The sequence below is a fragment of the Podarcis liolepis genome, assembly GCF_965112155.1.
Source record: "Podarcis liolepis genome assembly, chromosome: 14".
Classification (NCBI taxonomy): Eukaryota; Metazoa; Chordata; class Lepidosauria; order Squamata; family Lacertidae; genus Podarcis; species Podarcis liolepis.
Genome location: NC_139569.1, coordinates 33,268,159 through 33,287,067, shown reverse-complemented (window position 1 = coordinate 33,287,067; position 18,909 = coordinate 33,268,159). Strand labels below are relative to the sequence as shown.

General features: G+C 45.4%; 1 protein-coding gene across 3 annotated transcripts in view; it reads left to right on the top strand.

The window, feature by feature from the left end:
* Nucleotides 1-18,909, top strand: part of ADAMTS17 (ADAM metallopeptidase with thrombospondin type 1 motif 17) — a 185,062-nt gene that overhangs the window by 13,509 nt on the left and 152,644 nt on the right. For all 3 annotated transcript variants that reach the window (XR_014519045.1, XM_083475000.1, XM_083475001.1), the window contains exon 3: nt 146-311. Coding sequence is in view for 2 of the 3 variants with exons in the window: in XM_083475000.1 (XP_083331126.1) it covers nt 146-311 (166 nt within the window). In the remaining variant the exon portion in view is untranslated. The remainder of the gene's footprint in view (nt 1-145; nt 312-18,909) is intronic.

Here is an 18,909-nt window from a genome sequence, read left to right as displayed (position 1 = left end):
GAAATGTTTAAACATCTTTTTTCTTTTTCTTTTTTTGCCTAATGGAGTGGATATTTCCCCGCCCCCCTCCTGGCTGCCAAGTTATTGGATATTCTTGGTCAATGTGATTCCAATGACTTTTTTGTTTTGTTTTTGTGGTGAACAGGTTGGCTATATCCAGATTGGATCAGAACAGGTGCAGATACAACCAGTGAACACTTCTGAGACCTCATTTGATGGGAAAGAGCACTTCATCAGGCACAAACGGGCCACCAGATCGGCACATCCCGGCAAGTCGGAGAACCCAGTTGAGCCCTGCAGAGTTGTAGCAGGTGGGTTATTGGAAGTCGGTGTGTGAATGAGTGGCCTCCTTGGAGCAGTGGTGGTTGCCGCAGATAGAGTTGGCCTCGCACACCTGTTTGTTTGTTTGTTTGCTTGCTGGCTTGCTTTTATGTTTGCAGACTTGGAAAAGCTTCAGAAAAAGGCGACCGAAAGGATCAATGGGATTGAGTGACTCCCCTATGAGGAACCGTTGCAGTCTTTTGGACTTCTTAGTTTTGAGAAAAGGAAAGTAGGCGGTAACATGGTAAAAGTCTATGTGATTATGCATAGCATGGAGAAAGTAGGTAGAGGAAAGTTTTTCTCTTCCCCCACTAAAACTTGTAGACATCCAGGGAAACTGAATATTTGAAGATTCAGGCCAGATAAAAGAAAGTACATATTCACACAGTACATGGAACTCGCTCCCACGGGAGGCATTGATGGCCACCATCGTAGAGGGCTTTAAATGAGGATTGGACAAGTTCATGGAGGATAAAGCAACCAGTGGCTCCTAAGCAGAATAGCTTTGCTCTGTGTCCATGGTGAGAGGCAGTAACGCAGCCAAATGCCAGCTGTTAGAAACCAAGGAGTGCTCTTCTGATCAAATCCTACTTACATTTACCAGCAATAAAAACAATTTCAAGTCCAGCACAGATACATAGCAATATAAACATCTCAATCTGAAAGGCTTGAAAAGTGCTGAAAATATACAGTGGTACCTCGGGTTAAGTACTTAATTCGTTCCGGAGGTCCGTTCTTAACCTGAAACTGTTCTTAACCTGAAGCAGCACTTTAGCTAATAGGGGCTCCTGCTGCTGCCACACCGCTGCCACGCAATTTCTGTTCTCATCCTGAAGCAAAGTTCTTAACCCGAGGTACTATTTCTGGGTTAGCGGAGTCTGTAACCTGAAGCTGTTCATCCTTACTCATCCTGTGTAACCCTTTGGCCTGCCAAAGAGCATCGATATACAGTACTCTTTTCATATCTATGTTCTGTGCAGGTTGAAGTGCTAGCAAGGTCCAGCTCACAAGGGCTTGAGAGGTGGCAGATGTCTTGAGCATTAGAAGCAAAGGTTAGGGGAACGTTATAGAAGTATACCAGCATATCCGACATGAGGGAATGCAGCCATTGTTGTAGCTATAGAGTGGGCAGTGACATGACTGGCTTTCTAAGGTCATCTGATCTCCCAACCGATGATGAGGAGTGTTGTGGTCTGTAGCTTTTATATTCTGACATGAACTCCCCGTCCTGATGGGCATAGGGAACTAATATTTAACCAGTAGAGGCTGCTGGTTTGATCCTTGGAATTCCTTGCAATATATTCGAAAGCAAGTCATAGGATGCTGCCTATTGCCAGGCCACGTCTAGTACTGTCTACATTGACTAGCACCACCTCTCCAGAATGAGGTATTTCACCATCCTACCAGGAGAAGGGGGATGCGGGTGGCGCTGTGGGTTAAACCACAGAGCCTAGGACTGGCCGATCAGAAGGTCGGTGGGTCGAATCCCCGCGACAGGGTGAGCTCCCATTGCTTGGTCCCAGCTCCTGCCAACCTAGCAGTTCGAAAGCACATCAAAGTGCAAGTAGATAAATAGATACCACTCCGGTGGGAAGGTAAACGACGTTTCCGTGCACTGCTCTGGTTTGCCAGAAGCAGCTTAGTCATGCAGGCCACATGACCCGGAAGCTATACGCCAGCTCCCTCGACCAGTAAAGCGACATAAGCGCCGCAACCCCAGAGTCGGCCACGACTGGACTGGTCAGGGGTCCCTTTACCTTTACCAGGAGAAGCTTGGGGTTGAACCCAGAACCTTATGCATGCACAGTCTACATTTTTCATGCTCTACATCTGAGTTATGACCCCTCAGCCAAGTTCCATCTATTTCAGAGCCACCTCCTTCCTAGCAGCATCAGACTTCAGGGTACCTAGAGATGTCTTTCCTAGCACCTGTTACCTGAACATTTTTAGGTGGAGACCCCAGGCATTGAACCTGGGAGTTCCTGCATGCAAATAGTGCCAATGAGTTCTGGCCTCTCCCCCGCTCCCCCAGTCCTGCTGATTTCAGTACAGCTTCCTTCTGAATATATAAATTAGGTTAGCCCCATCTGATTGGTGGGTGCAAGGCAGCCTCCCAAAACAATGCTAGAAATAGTTGTGCCCTTGATTCCTATTCCAGGTATGTGACACTTAATGGGAACTTAGAGAGTGAAGTGTGGCTGAACATTTAGAGCAAGACATCTGCAAAATTCTGAAGTAAGCAAAAATGCCAATAAGGCTAATTACATTTTCTGCACACCCCTTCTTGTAAGCAATGCAGATCAGGACCCTGATCAGTTCCAAGTGGGCTGTGCTGTGTTGGCTAAGCTATGAAAAACATTGTTTTAGCAAAAGACTTGATTCTTAGGAAGACGGGTAGAGCCTTGACTTCCAGCGGCCTGCCTCCCTGGAAGGCCTGCATGGCTGTGGAACAAAAGGAACTATAAGAGAGGGCACAGACTTTAAGCTTGTGACATCTGCTTTGTGTTTTACTGGAATCCCAAGATATACAGTGGTGCCCCGCAAGACGAATGCCTCGCAAGACAAAAAACTCGCTAGACGAAAGGTTTTTCCGTTCGCGATTTGCCTCGCAAGACGAATTTCCCCTATGGGCTTGCTTCGCAAGACGAAAACGTCTCGCGACTTTTTTTCTTTGACTAAAAACAAAGACATGTTTTGTTTATAAAGTTAATTTATTTTCCCTTAAATTTTTGAACTGCTCTTTACAGTATGTGTGACTTTAAAGAGCAGTTAATAAACTGTTGTTGTACCAAATTTGGCTTTGTTTGGACTTTTTTTGACCATAGGAACGCATTAATTGATTTTCAATGCATTCCTATGGGATTTCGTGCTTCGCAAGACGAAAAATTCGTTAGACGACAAAAATTGCGGAACGAATTAATTTCGTCTTGCGGGGCACCACTGTACTGACTGCAGCAAGGTGTGAAAGGCATACAAGTTTTATAACATCATTCTATCTTAGCTGCTGTTGAGCAAGGGGTTGTGAGGAACAGAGCAGAGTTGTGCTCACAGGCCGCCACCCCACCCCCCAAATCCATTTCTGGTTACCCCTAAGTGCTATTATGCATTGTGTTTTATGCTTTTTGTTTTGTATAAAGCAACTGATAAATGTAATAAATATATAAAAATAATTGCCACACAATTTCAGTCAAAGTGAATTTTCGAAGAGAAACTAAGAACTTCTTAGTTTCTCTTTGAAATTTCAAACAGTAGAGGCAGAAATATTTGGATTTACAAAAATGTTCTGGACAGGTGTTCTCTACGCATCCCTAGTTAAGTGCAATAGTTGCAGTATCTTCTAACTAAGTATTTTCCAGCTAGCCTAGTGAATCTTAAATTTCATGAATTGCCCTTAAGCCCTTTTCTTGTGTGTGTGTGTGTGTCTGTGTGTGTTTTTAAAAAAACCATGATTGCTTTTTCTCCCTTTTGCTTCAAGAAAGATGTGATGTCATGGCTTCTAATAGGCTTAGTGTGTTAATGACCTAATTGACTCCTGTCTTGTTTGGATTAACGTTTTTGTGCCTAAGAGGGGAGAGGGTGGGGAAACCCTAATCTGCTGTGACACACAAAAGAGCCTATTCCTTATGACATGGTTTGGGGACCAGGTGATCTTGGAGCACTTTTCCAAAGGTTCTTATGAGCATCAAAGGCCTCATTAGAATGGCACCCATCAGTGCAGGCAGGAGCTGGCCAGGATTCCATAAGAGACCTTTGGTTCCAGAACATGGTATTTAGGCTGTCACATCTAGGCACAAACTTAAGTTATTCAGAGCAGAAGCTGAAAAATATATATGAGGACAGGCTTTTCATGCCATGAAAATTAATGTGTATATTTGTATGAGGAGGAACCTGGAAAAAAATCTCAAGTATTTTAGGGTAGGCTGTTGAAAGAGCTTTGATGACCAGCAAAATTTATCTTGGTCTTGTACAGTATCTACTTCCTTGTGATGACAATATTTGCAATGTTGTGATTACAATGTTTACAAGATAAGCATGTGTGACTAAAGGAGTGGTGTGTGCATTGTGATGTTATATCTTGAAATGTATTACTAGATGCGAAGACATAAAATACAGGCAATAAAAAAGGGGGAGGGAGCTTTGCAAAGAAATATGTATATTGAACCCAATGCATTTCAAATATCTTCTTCATAACTAGGCATAAACAGCTTGAGTCTTATTTTTCCAGCTCTGGCAGAATTGTAGTTTATGGAGTTGAGAATTTGATGTACAAACCATAGTTCTGTGTGCATTTATATTGCTGGAAAGGAATGGTCATTTGCTTGCAATTCTTTTGTGGATAACGGAAGTGACCAAAAAGTGGCAATCTTGCAAATGGATTCTATCACTTTGCAGAAAAATCTGGTTGGGGACTATTAAATGTTAAAAATAGCTCTGGCATAAACTGATTGATTTATGTTAAAAAAGACTCTAATTTGTGGGTTCTGAAACAGCTATACAAGCTATGTTACATTTATGGGGGAAAAGAATATCTCAGGTATTTACTGGGGCCAAGGATGACATTCTTGTTTAAGTAAGTGTAGATATCAGACACTAAAAGACAGGCATGCCTTCTTAAATTAGCTATAAATGTGGTGTTTTCTCTAGGAAATCTGACGTGCCTTTCTTGAGGTCTGTTCCAAAGGTCTCAGATGGTGATTTAAAGTCCCATTACCTAGAAAGGACTTCTTATAAAATGCGGCTCAAGAGTGTGAAACAAGGCAGATCATCTTCTGAGGAAAAGTGCTAATTTAATGCTCATGAGACCAAGCTCATAAATTACTCTTAAATGTGCAACTGCCTAAAATTTGGCTCAGCTGAACCACATTCTTCATTTAAAGCCTCGAGTCATACTCCAAGGAGAGGTAGGAATTTATTACAACAGAGTAAACAATTTTTTAAGAATTGGGCTAACTTTATTTTTAACACACTTCTTTCTCCATAAGCAAATATAAATGCAAACAATGCATGTGTCTGAGCTAGGATCTTTTTTTCCTTGGGAATCTTGTAATTCTTTGAGAACCTGTAATATCTGCGAGAAGATCGGTAGTTGTGAAATAACTTTTCATTACAGCTCTTCTCCTGTAGTGCACAGTGTATGTATGTTTGATATGTTCTAGATTGATCATGTTCTTCAAGGCTGGTCCATTAGGACCAACAAGGCCCTGCTCCACCAACCTCAGCCTGCCATTAGCCAGCTCCACCTATTGTCTTCTTAAAGATAATGGGACCCCTGACCATTAGGTCCAGTTGTGGCCGACTCTGGGGTTGCTGCGCTCATCTCTTTTTATTGGCCGAGGGAGCTGGGTACAGCTTCCAGGTCATGTGGCCAGCATGACTAAGCCGCTTCTGGCGAACCAGAGCAACGCACGGAAACACCGTTTACCTTCCCTCCAGAGCGGTACCTATTTATCTACTTGCACTTTGATGTGCTTTTGAACTGCTAGGTTGGCAGGAGCAGGGACCTAGCAACGGGAGCTCACCCCGTCACGGGGATTCGAACCGCCGACCTTCTGATCGGCAAGTCCTGGGCTCTGTGGTTTAACCCACAGCGCCACCCGCCTCCAATTGCCTTCTTACTTATATCCAGTGAAGGAGGTGCCACTGCCTTTCAGCTTCCTCCTCCTTCGTCTCAGTGTTGCTAATCTAGAACTCATTGAGGAAAAACTAGAATCAGCTGACTTTGCATGTCATTGACTCCAACTCCAACTGTTGCTGGGCTCTTTGTCCTTTACCTTCCCAGTCTGTAGGGAACTAGGCGGCTTTTCAGGTATGGAAGGCCTAGGTCATTTAGGGCTTTAAACATTAATGTGAGCACCTTGAATTGGGCCTGGAAATGAACTGGCAACCAGTTCAAAATGGGTTATGTGAGATCTAAACAGAATCCCAGCCAGTAATCTGGTGACCGCAATTTGAACCAATGGAAATTTCCAAGTCATCTTCAAGGGCAGCCCCACGTAGAGTACATTGCAGTAATCCAACCTGTAGACACGAATGATCCAGCAATGAATCTAAGATCGCCCAAAGCACTTTTACCTCTAAATTTGTAAGCCTATAACTGCATTTCCAACATAGTGCCAGAAAGTTTGAAATTAAAAAATAAAAATTTGAAATTTCCAGATAAGGTTTAGTATTCCATCTCCCTGCTCCACCCTCATCCAAGGGTCCAGGTATACATATTCAGGTATCAGCTATGGGCCATTTCCTTTGGCCCCCAACACTTATTACTTTTGACCACATGTTATTCCAGCATTAAGTCCTCTCCACCCCGTGTATTTTTAATGATTCTCTCTCCACCGTGTTATTTTTTTTCCTGTAGGTTTAACTTGGCTTGAAAAACCCTTTGTTATGGCCAAAGGCTGCACATACTAAAAATAGAATGCTCTATTATCCCATATTAGGAAGTATCTGTTGAAATATTAACGAGTGCATTTTTTGATGACAGCTTGTGCTCGATGTATCACAAATTCAGTTTATAGGCTGTGGAGCTTTCAACCATCTTGGATGCCCATGTGAAATTCCCTTACACCATGCTAAATCATTTAAGAATCTAATAAAAAGGCACACCATTTTTAAACAACTCCCCACTCCCCAATACCTTAAGTGACAACACTAAATAGCATAATTTATAGGTGAACAACTTTAGTGGTCCAGGGCTGCAAGTGTAACACAACACCTGTGGCGGCAGTTAGAGCCAGGGTGGTGTGGAGGTTGCTGTTTCTGTTGAAATATCTATTCAGTGTGGAGTTCAGTGGATGAGCCTTCAGCCATGATGTCTGTGGTCTGTCTCCAACAACGGAGGCAGCATGCCTCCATATGCCTGTTGCTTGGAATCACAAGTAAGGAGAGTGCTATTCTGCTTAGGTCTTGCTTTTCAGACTTCCCTTTATTTCCAGTTATAGGCTGCTTACTGTCTAGAGATGTCAAAGTAGCATCTGGTTGGCCATTGTGACAACAGGATTCTGAACTAAATGGGCATTGGCCTCATCCAGGTGGCTCTTCTTATGTTCTTATGAGACAGGAACACAGAAGTAGCCTTCTACCAAGTCAGACAAATGGTCCACCTAGTTTCAGTACTGCCTACACTGGCTGACAGTGACTCTCCAAGGTCTCCCTTAGCCCTATTTGGATATGCCAAGAATGGAAGCTGGGACCTTTTGTGTACAAAATAGATGCTCAGCCACTGAGCTACACCTCTTCCCTTATAACATTAGGGTCTATCCCATAGTATGTGAGTGTCAGGGCCTCAGGAACAGAGGCACAGGGGAGAGAGGAAATGGAGAGTGAAGGGGAAGAATCGGAGGGCAGCGTAGGGGGTTATAGCAGTGACCCGACAGATTCCATGAGCCTCTCCAGTGAATCAGAAGATTCCCAGAAGGAGGCGCCGATGGTTAGAGCAAGGGGGGCCAGCGGGGACTCCCAAAGCAGCAGCTGGAGATCAGGACCAGCTTCCCCACCAGAGCGTAGTGGGGGGGAAGGGTCCCAGGTGTCAGAGCCAGCGTCGCATCCAGCAGGGAGAGAATATGAGTCGAGACTGACCACGCCTCCATCGGAGAGTGGGGAAACGGAGGGGAGGTCAAGTCCAGCTAGCCTCCCCGAAGGGGGAAGCAGTGACCAGAGCAGTGTAACGGTCCGGAGGAAGGTTGGTGGCTGGGCGCGCGCGCCAAGTTCAAATGTACAGGCGCACGGGACAGCAGAAAGCCCGGATTGGGAACCAGGTCCTAAAGCCCGCCGGAGGCAGGGAGAAGAATCAGGGGACTCAGCGTCAGAAGAGTCTAGGAAGGGGGGGAACCCCAGCTGACAGGAGGACCCAGGGGAGGAAAGAGCAGAGGAAGAGGTGGAGCAAGGCTAGGATCTTAAACTGGTGTCAGGGGGGAGGAGACTCAGACGGAGCTTCGGCGGTCTAGAGTTTAAGACGTAGAGCTGCACGCTGTTGATGTGAAAGACAAACTGAACTTCAATAAAGACTTTTGTATATAACAAGGAACTGGCGTTGGTCCTTTGTGAGCTGGGACCTTGGGCAGCTCTGACAGTGAGATATTTCTTTCTCATCCAACTGTGGAAACTTCTGAAACTGTAAGCAATCTCTGCCCCACCGTACTGTGGTCAAATCACATATTTAAAGCACATGGCTTCCCTGAAAGGATCTTGGGAACTGCAGTTTACCCTTAACAGAGCTACAATTCCCAGCACTCTTAACAAACTGGAGCAGGGGCATGTGCCTTAAATGTGAGTGTGACATTGGTTACATCTTGGCAGGGCAGATGAGGGCCAGATAAAAATGCTTCACAGCTTGCCCCACCCCCACCCCCAGCTTAGCCATCTCTGTTACGAATACAGTACCTGGGCTCCAAAGAAATTATTACGAGAGTATAGCATCCAAATGGGCAAAGAACACAACCTCATGTTCGCGTGGAAGATATAAAAACACAATAAACACTATTAGATAAAAATATAAAGCATCATTTTAAAATACAGTAACCAAGATTAAAAATAATAGCTCCCAGATATAAAATAGTTGGCAAAACCTGGAACTGAAAAAGACATCTTGGCACCAGGTGAGCTTTCTTGGGGAGAATATTAGAGATCCAGGGAGCCATGCCAGAGAAAGACATATTCTTGGCATCATCTGCCTCGTATTTGAAGGTAGGGTTATCTAGAGAAGAGCTTTAAAAGAAGACCTTAATACTTAGGCAGGTTCATGTGGAAGGAGGTAGTCAAATAGCTTAGAGCTTTGAATGTTAAGATTAGCATGTTGAATGTTGCTTGGAAACAAATCAGGCGGCACCAGCATAGTCATTTTAAAACTGGCAGGAAGTGTTCCACAAACCCAGCCCCAGACAGCAATTTAGGCTCTGTATTTTAAACCAAGTGGAGTTTCTCCAGTCTCCAAGGGAAGCTCTGTTTGTAAATGTAAAAACGCAGAAGGTTGAGCCGGGGAGGAAGGAAGTCTTAGGCTCATATTGCCAAAAGTTTATTGTATTGTTTTATGAAAATGGTATTAAGTTTGGAAAAAATGTAAAATTAATAAAAATTATGATAAAAAAACTCAGAAGGTTGTGCAATTGCACAGATTCAATTTTTAAAAAGAAAGAAAAAAAGAATATGTTTTGTATTGCTGATGCTTCCTTTAGTTACTTGGTCAGCACTTTGGGGACACTCTCAGGGTCACTTTGAGAAGTTAGAGGGTGATGAGCTAAGGCTCAGTTTCCCACAATGGACTCCTGGCAAGTTCCATGGCTATAACCATCTCTTCCTATACACCTACCCACTCACACACATCAATAAGTTGGCAAGAGGGATGAGGGCAGAACTTGGCAGCTCAGGTTGCTGGTTGCTCATCCTCTACCTTAGTTGTTCTGATTACTTGGGGTTCTTAAGCAACCTGAGAGCTGGTATTGAATTATCCCCAGTGGAGCCATCCTCTCTCTCACACACACACAACTTCATAAGGGAAGAATGCTGAACTTGCAGGGTCAGGGAGCTTAATCGTATAGCTTGGCTGTGTAAATTGACATCTCCTTACTCAGCAAATCTGCTGCCTGGGTAGTCCAAGGTATTTGCTTACATTACTAGGGATTACAGTGGAGACTACTTGTTAATAATGCAGTTGGGGACAGCACAGGGGAGTCTGCCCCTCCCCAAGAGTTGCAGCTGGGATCCCTTCTGGACTGTCTGTTGCTGGTGGGATGGAGAGTGGGAGGTAGCAGAGATGCCAGCTATTTATTAGTAGTATTAGTAGCAGCAGCAGCAGCATATGTGTTTAATAATTCCCTGACAGGGACTCAAGGCGGCTTACAGATAAAATAGAAAAAGCTAAAAGCAAGGGGGGGTGACAATTTAATCCTATCTATCTATCTATCTATCTATCTATCTATCTATCTATTACAAACACACAATATCACTTAAAACAGGGGTAGGCAACCTAAGGCCCGGGGGGCTGGATGCGGTCCAATCACCTTCTCAATCCGGCCTACGGATGGTCCGGGAATCTGTGTGTTTTTACATAAGTAGAATGCGTGCTTTTATTTAAAATGCATCTCTGGGTTATTTGTGGGGCATAGGGATTCATTCATATTTCCCCCCAAAATATGGTCTGGCCCACCACATGGTCTGAGGGACGGTGGACCGGCCCACGGCTGAAAAAGGTTGCTGGCCCCTGACTTAAAACATATAAATAATTACAGTGAAACATCACAGCAACAGCCCTTTCCTTCAAAACAGCCACTTCCCCAAAACCTGTCAGAATAAGAAAGGTGTCATCTGCCGGTTGAATGAGGGAGCCACAAGCTCTTTGTATATCACTATAATCAGGAAGGTGAATGTTGATAGAATTCAGGACAAGCAAAAGAAAGTATGTCTTCACACAGTGCATAGTTATACTATGGAATTCAATCCCACAGGAGGCAATGATGGCTACCAACTTGGATGGCTTTAAAAGAGGTTTAGAGCCAGGGGTCAGCAAACTTTTTCAGCAGGGGGCCAGTCCACTGTCGCTCAGACTTTGTGGGGGGCTGGACTATATATATATTTTTTGGGGGGAGAGAACAAATTCCTATGCCCCACAAATAACCCAGACATGCATTTTAAATAAAAGGACACATTCTACTCATGTAAAAACACGCAGATTCCCAGACCGTCCATGGGCCGGATTTAGAAGTCGATTGGGCCGGATCCGGCCCCCGGGCCTTAGTTTGCCTACCCATGGTTTAGACAAACGCATGGCAATGTTCTTCTGAATACCAGGTGCTGGAGGCTGCAGGAGTGGGGAGTGCTGCTGCACTCAGGTCTTGCTTGTGGGCCACTGTGAGAACCAGGATGCTGTACTAGGTGGGACACTGGCCTGATCCAAGAGGCTTTTCTTATGTTGCCATCATCACTGTTGCATTTTTCTATATAAAAAATGAAATGTACCCAGTTTACTCTGTACTAGGGCTTATTTCAGGATGCTTACATCATGCAGTTGGTTAAATAAATGCTAAATAAACCTGGGAAAATGATGCAAATCCCTATTTGGCCACCCAGTTCAGTGGGGTGACTTTGGGCCAGCCACAAATTCTCAGCCTCAACGAGAGAGAGAGGTGGTTGAGGATCATATGGAGGGGAGGCGGCCAATTTGAGCTCTTTGGAGGAATGTGATTATAGAATGAATGAAAGTAAGTTTGCTACTCCTGCTTTGCATAAGGAAGGACCGTCAGTTCAGTGGGTAGAGCGTATGTTATGCATGCAGAAGGCATTTTACCCAGCTCTGCAACATCACCATTTGAAAGAGCCTTCAGCAATTATCATAATTTATATTAATAATAAATTTATTATTTATACCCCGCCCATCTGGCTGGGTTTCCCCAGCCACTCTGAGCGGCTCCCAACAGAATATTAAAAACACTATAAAACATCAAACATTAAAAAACTTCAGATTTTGATGCTTGTTATGTACATTTCTCTGCCACTCGGTCTGCTTGGGTTTTATGACTTTCATGCTCACACTTAAACATCTGAGCTGCATGGCTTTTAACGCCCGTTTGACTATTTGTTTATTTTAGCTTGGGGTTTCATTGGCTTCACAGAGGGTTCATAAATCAGTTGATACCAGAGGAGAAAGGCGAGATGTGCTGTTGTGGCTTCAGCCTTCTTCAGTGCTGCTGGAGGTTTTCAGAGAGCTTCCTTCTTCAGTCTTGTAATGACTGGAGGCCAGGCCAGTCCAACATAGGCCTGCAGGATCCTTTCAGCCCCATTAAAAGAATTCCAAATTCTCTTGTTTGTGGCCCTTTCCATCACTCTGTGGGAATATCTAAGGTCTGCCCAAGTCCCCCAAAAACAAGGTTGAGTAAAAGACAGTGCTGATCTTTATTCCATTTAATGGAGGATCTGGGATCACTTTCCCCCAACCTCATTGTAGTTGTGAATTCTTGGGGTCACTCTTCTGGCTGTCAGCCAGCCCAGAGTGGTTTAACAGTCAACCTCTCTTCCCAGGAAACTCTGTACTAGGGCTTAGTTCAGGATGAAAATTGTAATTCTGGGAGGGGAACAGGGGTCTTAACAACTCTCAGCCACCCTCAACAAACTACAGCTACCAGGACTCTTTGGGGAGAAGACATGACTGTTTAAAATGATATCATAGTGCTTTAAATGAATGGTGTGAATGTGGCCATTCTTCCTCTTTTAGTTTGACACTTTTCTTTTTGAAGGCTTGCTCATTGTCAGGCACAGTTTTCTTTTCTTTTTTGTTGTGTCCAGCTCCAGCCGTACTTCATAGCAGTTACTCTGGGTTATGAGACCAGAATAACTCCCTCTCTCCCTCTCGGTCTCTCTTTCAAATAAAGGGAAAGAAATACAGTGTAGGGCTTTAACCATGGAGAATAGGTTGGTGGGAGAGAGAGGCGGTGGGAAAGAAGAGTGCTTGAAGGAACGTTCTGAAAAATTCCACAGAACTCTCCTCACACTTGCATCATCTGGTGAGGAACAAGTGGGCATTGGATGCAAAGGCACTCCGAATGCCAGCCGTCATGGCTGCCAACTCCCAGCATGCAGCTGTTCCTCTCCTCTTCCAGTTTGCCTCAGGTTAGTTGCCAACCGGCAAACCTTCTCCCACCTCAATAATGAAAATCTTTTGACAGCCAGCATCAACGGACAGCTCTTGAGTTTTCCCTCATACTGGGTCCCGTGAAACACTTTGTAGCTTATGAGCCAGGAGTTGCCGGTGAGGGTGATGTGAGCGGCAGAGAGGGGTGGCAGTGTTGGAGTGAGGTTGGACGTGCAGCACTTTCAACAGAACACGTGAAGCTTCAGCCCTCCACTTGCAGAGTCCATATTCTGCTAAAACAAGATAGCGAGCCATTTTGGTGACTGCCAAGGGAGATGAGAGGCAGTGCTGGTTCCGCAGGCTTAAAAAGAAAAAGAAAAACCTAACTTTTTGTTCAGAATTATTGTATGGAGGAGGGGGAGAAACTCCAGCTGTACAGTGGTACCTCGGGTTACATACGCTTCAGGTTACAGACTCCGCTAACCCAGAAATAGTGTTTCAGGTTAAGAACTTTGCTTCAGGTTGAGAACAGAAATCACACAGCGGCAGTGGGAGGCCCCATTAGCTAAAGTGGTACCTCAGGTTAAGAACAGTTTCAGGTTAAGAACGGACCTCCAGAACGAATTAAGTACTTAACCCGAGATACCACTGTACAGTGGTGCCTTGCAAGACGAAAAGAATCCGTTCTGTGATTCTCTTCGTCTAGCGGTTTTTTCGTCTTGCGAAGCAAGCCCATTGAAGGATTAGAGGATTAGTGCTATTAGCGGCTTTTAGCGGCTTATCTGCTGATCGGATCAGCTGATAAGCGGCTTAGCGGCTTAGAAAAAGGGGGGAGGGGAAAAAACCAGCAGGAACTCGCAAGACATTGTCGTCTTGCGAAGCAAGCCCATAGGAAATTTGTTTTGCGAAGCACCTCCAAAACGGAAAACTCTTTCGTCTAGCGAGTTTTCCGTCTTGCGAGGCATTCGTCTTGCGGGGCACCACTGTATTTGCTTCTTGAACCCCTCAAATTTAGCAATAACTGCAGGAAACATAGGCCACGTTCATAGCATACATTTAAAGCTATACTATGATACCACTTTAAACAGTCATGGCTTCTCCCCCCCCCCCCAAAAAAAAAAAATGTTTCTGGAACTGTAGTTTAAGGGCAATGATACCTCGAATTCCCTGGGAAATCGGATTGGCTATTAAACCCCTCAGAGAATTGTCACTCTGTGAGGGAAATGGGGGGCCTCCTACCAACTCTCAGCGCCTTTTACAAAATATGCCTTTCAGAATTATTGGGGGGAAGCCATGGCTGTTTAAAGTGGCATCATAGCAACTCTTTAAGACTTGCCTGAGTATCAGTACCTCAAATTAGAGGAGGATTGGGGGGGTGGCAGCCCCCCTCCCCTCATGACTATTGGAAGGCTGCATGGGGCGAGGGCAATATTTGGCCCACAAACCTCTGTTGAAACCCCACCCCTAGCCCGTATCTCATCCCCCGTGTCTGTTGGTGGGCCCTGTGCCTGGCAGAAGAGGGCAGTCTGGTCTCCAGCTGTGTATGGCTTTTGTTTAATTTGGCTGCCTATTCAGATCCACCCTTGTTCAGTGTTTGACTTGCAGAGGGGATGGGGCAACCTGGCTGCTCCCTACCCGGACAACTGTTCATAGGGGAAGGTTATGGGGGGTATCTGTGACCTGGGTTAAATTAGGAGTCAGGCATTGGGCTTAAGGGGTTTCATTAAGGGCAGACCTACCTTTCTTGTAATTCAATCACAGCAGGTCACAATTGGAATGACTGAACAATCCTGAATTCTCATAGGGATAGATAGATAGATAGATAGATAGATAGATAGATAGATGATAGATAGATAGATAGATAGATAGATAGATAGATAGATAATAGATAGATAGATAGATGAGTGCAAAGGGTATTGTGTATTGTACAGAAATCCTTATTTCGTGTGGCTGCAGAAGAATTACGTCTTGCAAATCTGATAAGGCAAAAGTGTGTGCTGTCACTGCCAGGCTACTAGGTCCAACACTCACTTGAACAGTTTCTGGCAAATCCTATAATGTTTAGCAGATCTTAGCAAGCTGCTTTTCCTCAATAGCGCTTATCCTCTGCTTCTTAAAACTGGCAAAATTTATTGCTGGGTAAGAACTGAAAAGCATAAATACCCATCTCCTGAAGTGTAAAAGCTTTGTTCAGCCTCATTCAACTTCTGAGTCCTGTATACATTTACTTAGATTCCTGCGTAAATCATTAGGATTTTTGCCAGTCCATTGTACTAGCTGTGAGAACCAGAGGTGGTAAAAGGAAAATGATTTTTTTAAAATTTTAATATTTTTTTGAGACTGAACAATTAGGATGGAATAAAATCATCCTCCTGGGAAAGGCATGCACAACTTGTCACCTACACAAACACAGCCCACAAACCATGTAAATGAGGGCCAGTTGTCTCATTGTTTCAGCTTATTCAGAATGCTTCCAGATTTGAGTTTATTGTGGAATCAGTGTTTTTCATGCATGCAAGTTTTTGTCTTTCTTTTGCAATGTCCATGCATTTCTCTCTATTTAATCCCAGTTGAGAAAAACCTTTCTGTGCCCACTCTTTTCTTGCCATGCATTATTTTATAAACTTCTATCATGTACCATCTAACTTGTCTTGTCTCTAAATTAAAAAGTCCCAGACACTGCAACCTTTCCTCATTGGCGCACAGTGCTTGGTAGTCTTAGCTACTAAGAGATTTATTCTGGGTAACTGGAGACGGCATCTCTCTCTCCCTTGAACCTGGACAAAGCAGGTCTGATTTGAGTGGAGGTGATCTTGCTGGTGTTATAATGGAATTAAATTGCTATCTCTTTGCCATTAGAAGCCCTCCAACTTTGTGGAAATTTGCTGCTACCTACCCTAAACCTTTGTGAATACGGTGGGCTGTATATCTGGCTTAATAATCTATATCCTGTTTTTTGAACACACACACACAGAAGGATGAGGATTTGCCCAGGCAAGCCTAGTGGGATTAAGCCACTGGTGTGTAAATTGTTGTTATTCATTACCATCTAAAAAAAAAGTGAATATATGGTAGATCTTTATCACAATAGGGTATTTCCACAACATGCATTTTTCCTCTTTGCTTCTGTGTGTTTCTCTTTTTCAGCAGGAGGGTGTGTGGTGGGGTTCAATTTCTTGTCTGTTGCTTCAGTTCAGAAGTGGGGGGAGAAAACTATATTGAGTGATGATAGTTGGTGCCTCAGGCAGAAAAGCAATATAGCAGAACGGTTGCCAGACAGTTTGACAGAGGATGGACTGGATGTGAACAAATGCAGGCACTGACGAGACAGAATGGAAGTATGAATGAGCAGAAGGGTATTGGTTTCAGGTGTGCCTTGAGGGGCCCACAGTGGCAGCAGAGGCCATGACCATTGTATTATTTAAAAGATCCTTGCTCAAGGGAAATGGGCAGCCTGTTTTGAGACAATGAATAGTTTACCAGTCTGGTTAGGAAGGCAGAATCATAGAATTGTAGAGTTGGAAGGTCATCTAGTCCAGTTCCCTGCAATGCAGGAATCTCAACTAGATCATACATGTAAAATGGTCACCCAACCTCTGTTTAAAAATTTCCAAGCAAGGAGAGTCCATGGAAGTCTGCTTCACTGTCAAACAGCTCTTTCTGTCAGAAAGTTATTCCTGATGTTTAGTTGGAATCTCCTTGCTTGTCCCTTGAATGCTTCGGTTCAGGTCCCAGCCTCTGGAGCAAGAAAAACAAGCTTGCTCCATCCTCCATGTGACAGCACTTTAGATGTTTGAAGATGGCTGTCAGGGAACTGCCATCAGAGCATCAGGTGGTGGAGGGACTCAGGCAGGATGAAAGAGACTCAACTGCTGAAGCAGGGACCAGCAGGGGGAGGAGTGGGTCTCTGAGGGAATGCGAGCAGGAGGGAGGGCTCAGGGAGGCTTCCAGCGAGAACAGTGGGGAGGTATCGGAGTCTCCCATAGGGAGACCCACACCTCGCAGGAAACTGTCACGCCGTGAGTCCAGGAGACGCGTTTCCGTTAAGGAACTTCTTTGCTGGAAACGCTTCCGCAGACAGCCACTGTCGGACTCTACTAGTGACTAGAGCAGACATGTCTGAGGAGCTCCGTCACACACGGAGGTTTGTGGGGTCGCACAAACTCTGAGGGAGCACGTTTTCACGCACAAGCAGCTAATCAAACCCTCACAGCAGTCCGACAGTCTTTGTACGCTGCCTGTGCAAGAGAAGCCATCATGAGCGAACCAACCGGAACCAGAGGAGCAGGGGCTGGAGCTGGTCCAAGCTTGGAAGATAGATACCGAGCGTTGGAGGTTCAACTGGCCCTGCAGACGGCGAGGTTGGAGGAGAGAAGGGCTCAGGATGCAGACAAGAAGGGGAGAGGCACGCAATTCCCCAGAAAGGTACCAGGATTGGTGCAGAAATTTGGGGGGGACCCCAAGGACTACCATGCTTTTAGGACAGAGATGCAATATGCCCTTAATGTGCAGTTCGATGAGTTCCCTGATGAGGAATCGCGAGTTGCTTTTGTAATTGGGCATCTTGAGAAAGGGGCTAGAGACTGGGTTCGACCCCTAATGGCAACGCACAATGACATACTAAAGGACACAATGAAGTTCTTTCGTGCAATGGATATCATGTTTTCCAGCGATATTGAGGAAGGGGTGGTGCGCAGACAGCTAATGGCTTGTAAGCAGGGAAGTCGATCTGTCCGTGAATATTGGACTGAGTTTACCATGCTGATTCACAGACTGAGTTGGGATTTATCGGCGGCACCCGTTCAAATGCTATTTGAAGAAGGTCTTTCTTCGGGGGTGAAAGACGAGCTGGCACGGAGCCCCAGGGCGGAGTCTATGGATCAGCTGACCAAATCTGCGCTGACCATAGGAGCGCGGCAGGAGGCAAGAGCCTTGGAGAGGCGGGAAGGGAGAGGGGAACGTTGGAAGGAGTTCCGCATTCCAGACATTCCTGAGCCAGCTTTCCCGCCGGCAGAGCCGATGGAAATCGGAACAGCGCGCGCGCGCGCATTTTCAAAAACCAGCGAGGGAGCTAAGAAGGAGGGAAAGGGCCCCCGGAAATGCTATCTCTGCCAACAGCCAGGCCACTTTGCCAGAGTCTGCCCCCAGAGGAAGGAATGGCAAGGGATGGTGGGAGCTGTTGAGGGGGGAGAAGAAGGGGGAGCGGAGCAGGTAAAAGCCAACGCCTGGTTGCCACAATTGGGGCACTGCAGCCAGGCCAAAGAGCAGTGAAAGTGCCCGTGCCAGAAGCTCCTCGACCTGCTCTAGTGATTGAAGTGTCGCTAGAGCTGCAGAATGGGCACCCCCTAAAAATAAAGGCGCTATTGGACTCAGGCAGCTCCTGCAATTTTATGAGCAAGGAGTTTGCTGCTGAACACCAGATACAGACCATCCCTTTAAGCAACCCCCTGCAGGTGACCACGATTGATGGCAGGGAGTTGTTGGGAGGAGGAGTCCGCTTGCAGACTGTCCCAATGATAATGAGGGTGGCAAGGCACACAGAACTGATAGCGTTTAATGTGGCCACCCTGGGAGGCGCTCCCATTATTTTGGGAATGAGCTGGCTAGCTCTACATGATCCGCTGGTTGGCTGGCATCAAAGAGTGGTGTCCTTTGGTTCAGCACATTGCCTAGAACACTGCAAAGGGGAGAAGGGTTCAGCAGGGGCCCAAGCCACCCTAGCAGGGACTGAAGTAATGGGGAAGGGGAAGGTACCACCACAGTATGCAGATCTCAGCGACGTGTTCAGCGAGAAGGAAGCTGACCAACTACCACCTCATAGACCCTTTGATTGTCAGATCAATTTACTCCCAGGAGCACAGCTTCCCGTGGGCAAGTTGTATGCCATGTCAGACAGGGAAATGCAGGAGTTGCGAGGGTTCATTGACAAGAACCTGAAGAGAGGCTTCATCAGAGAGTCCAAAGCAGCAGGGGGGAGCCCAGTGTTCTTTGTGGACAAAAAAAATGCGGACAAGCCGAGACTTGTATGT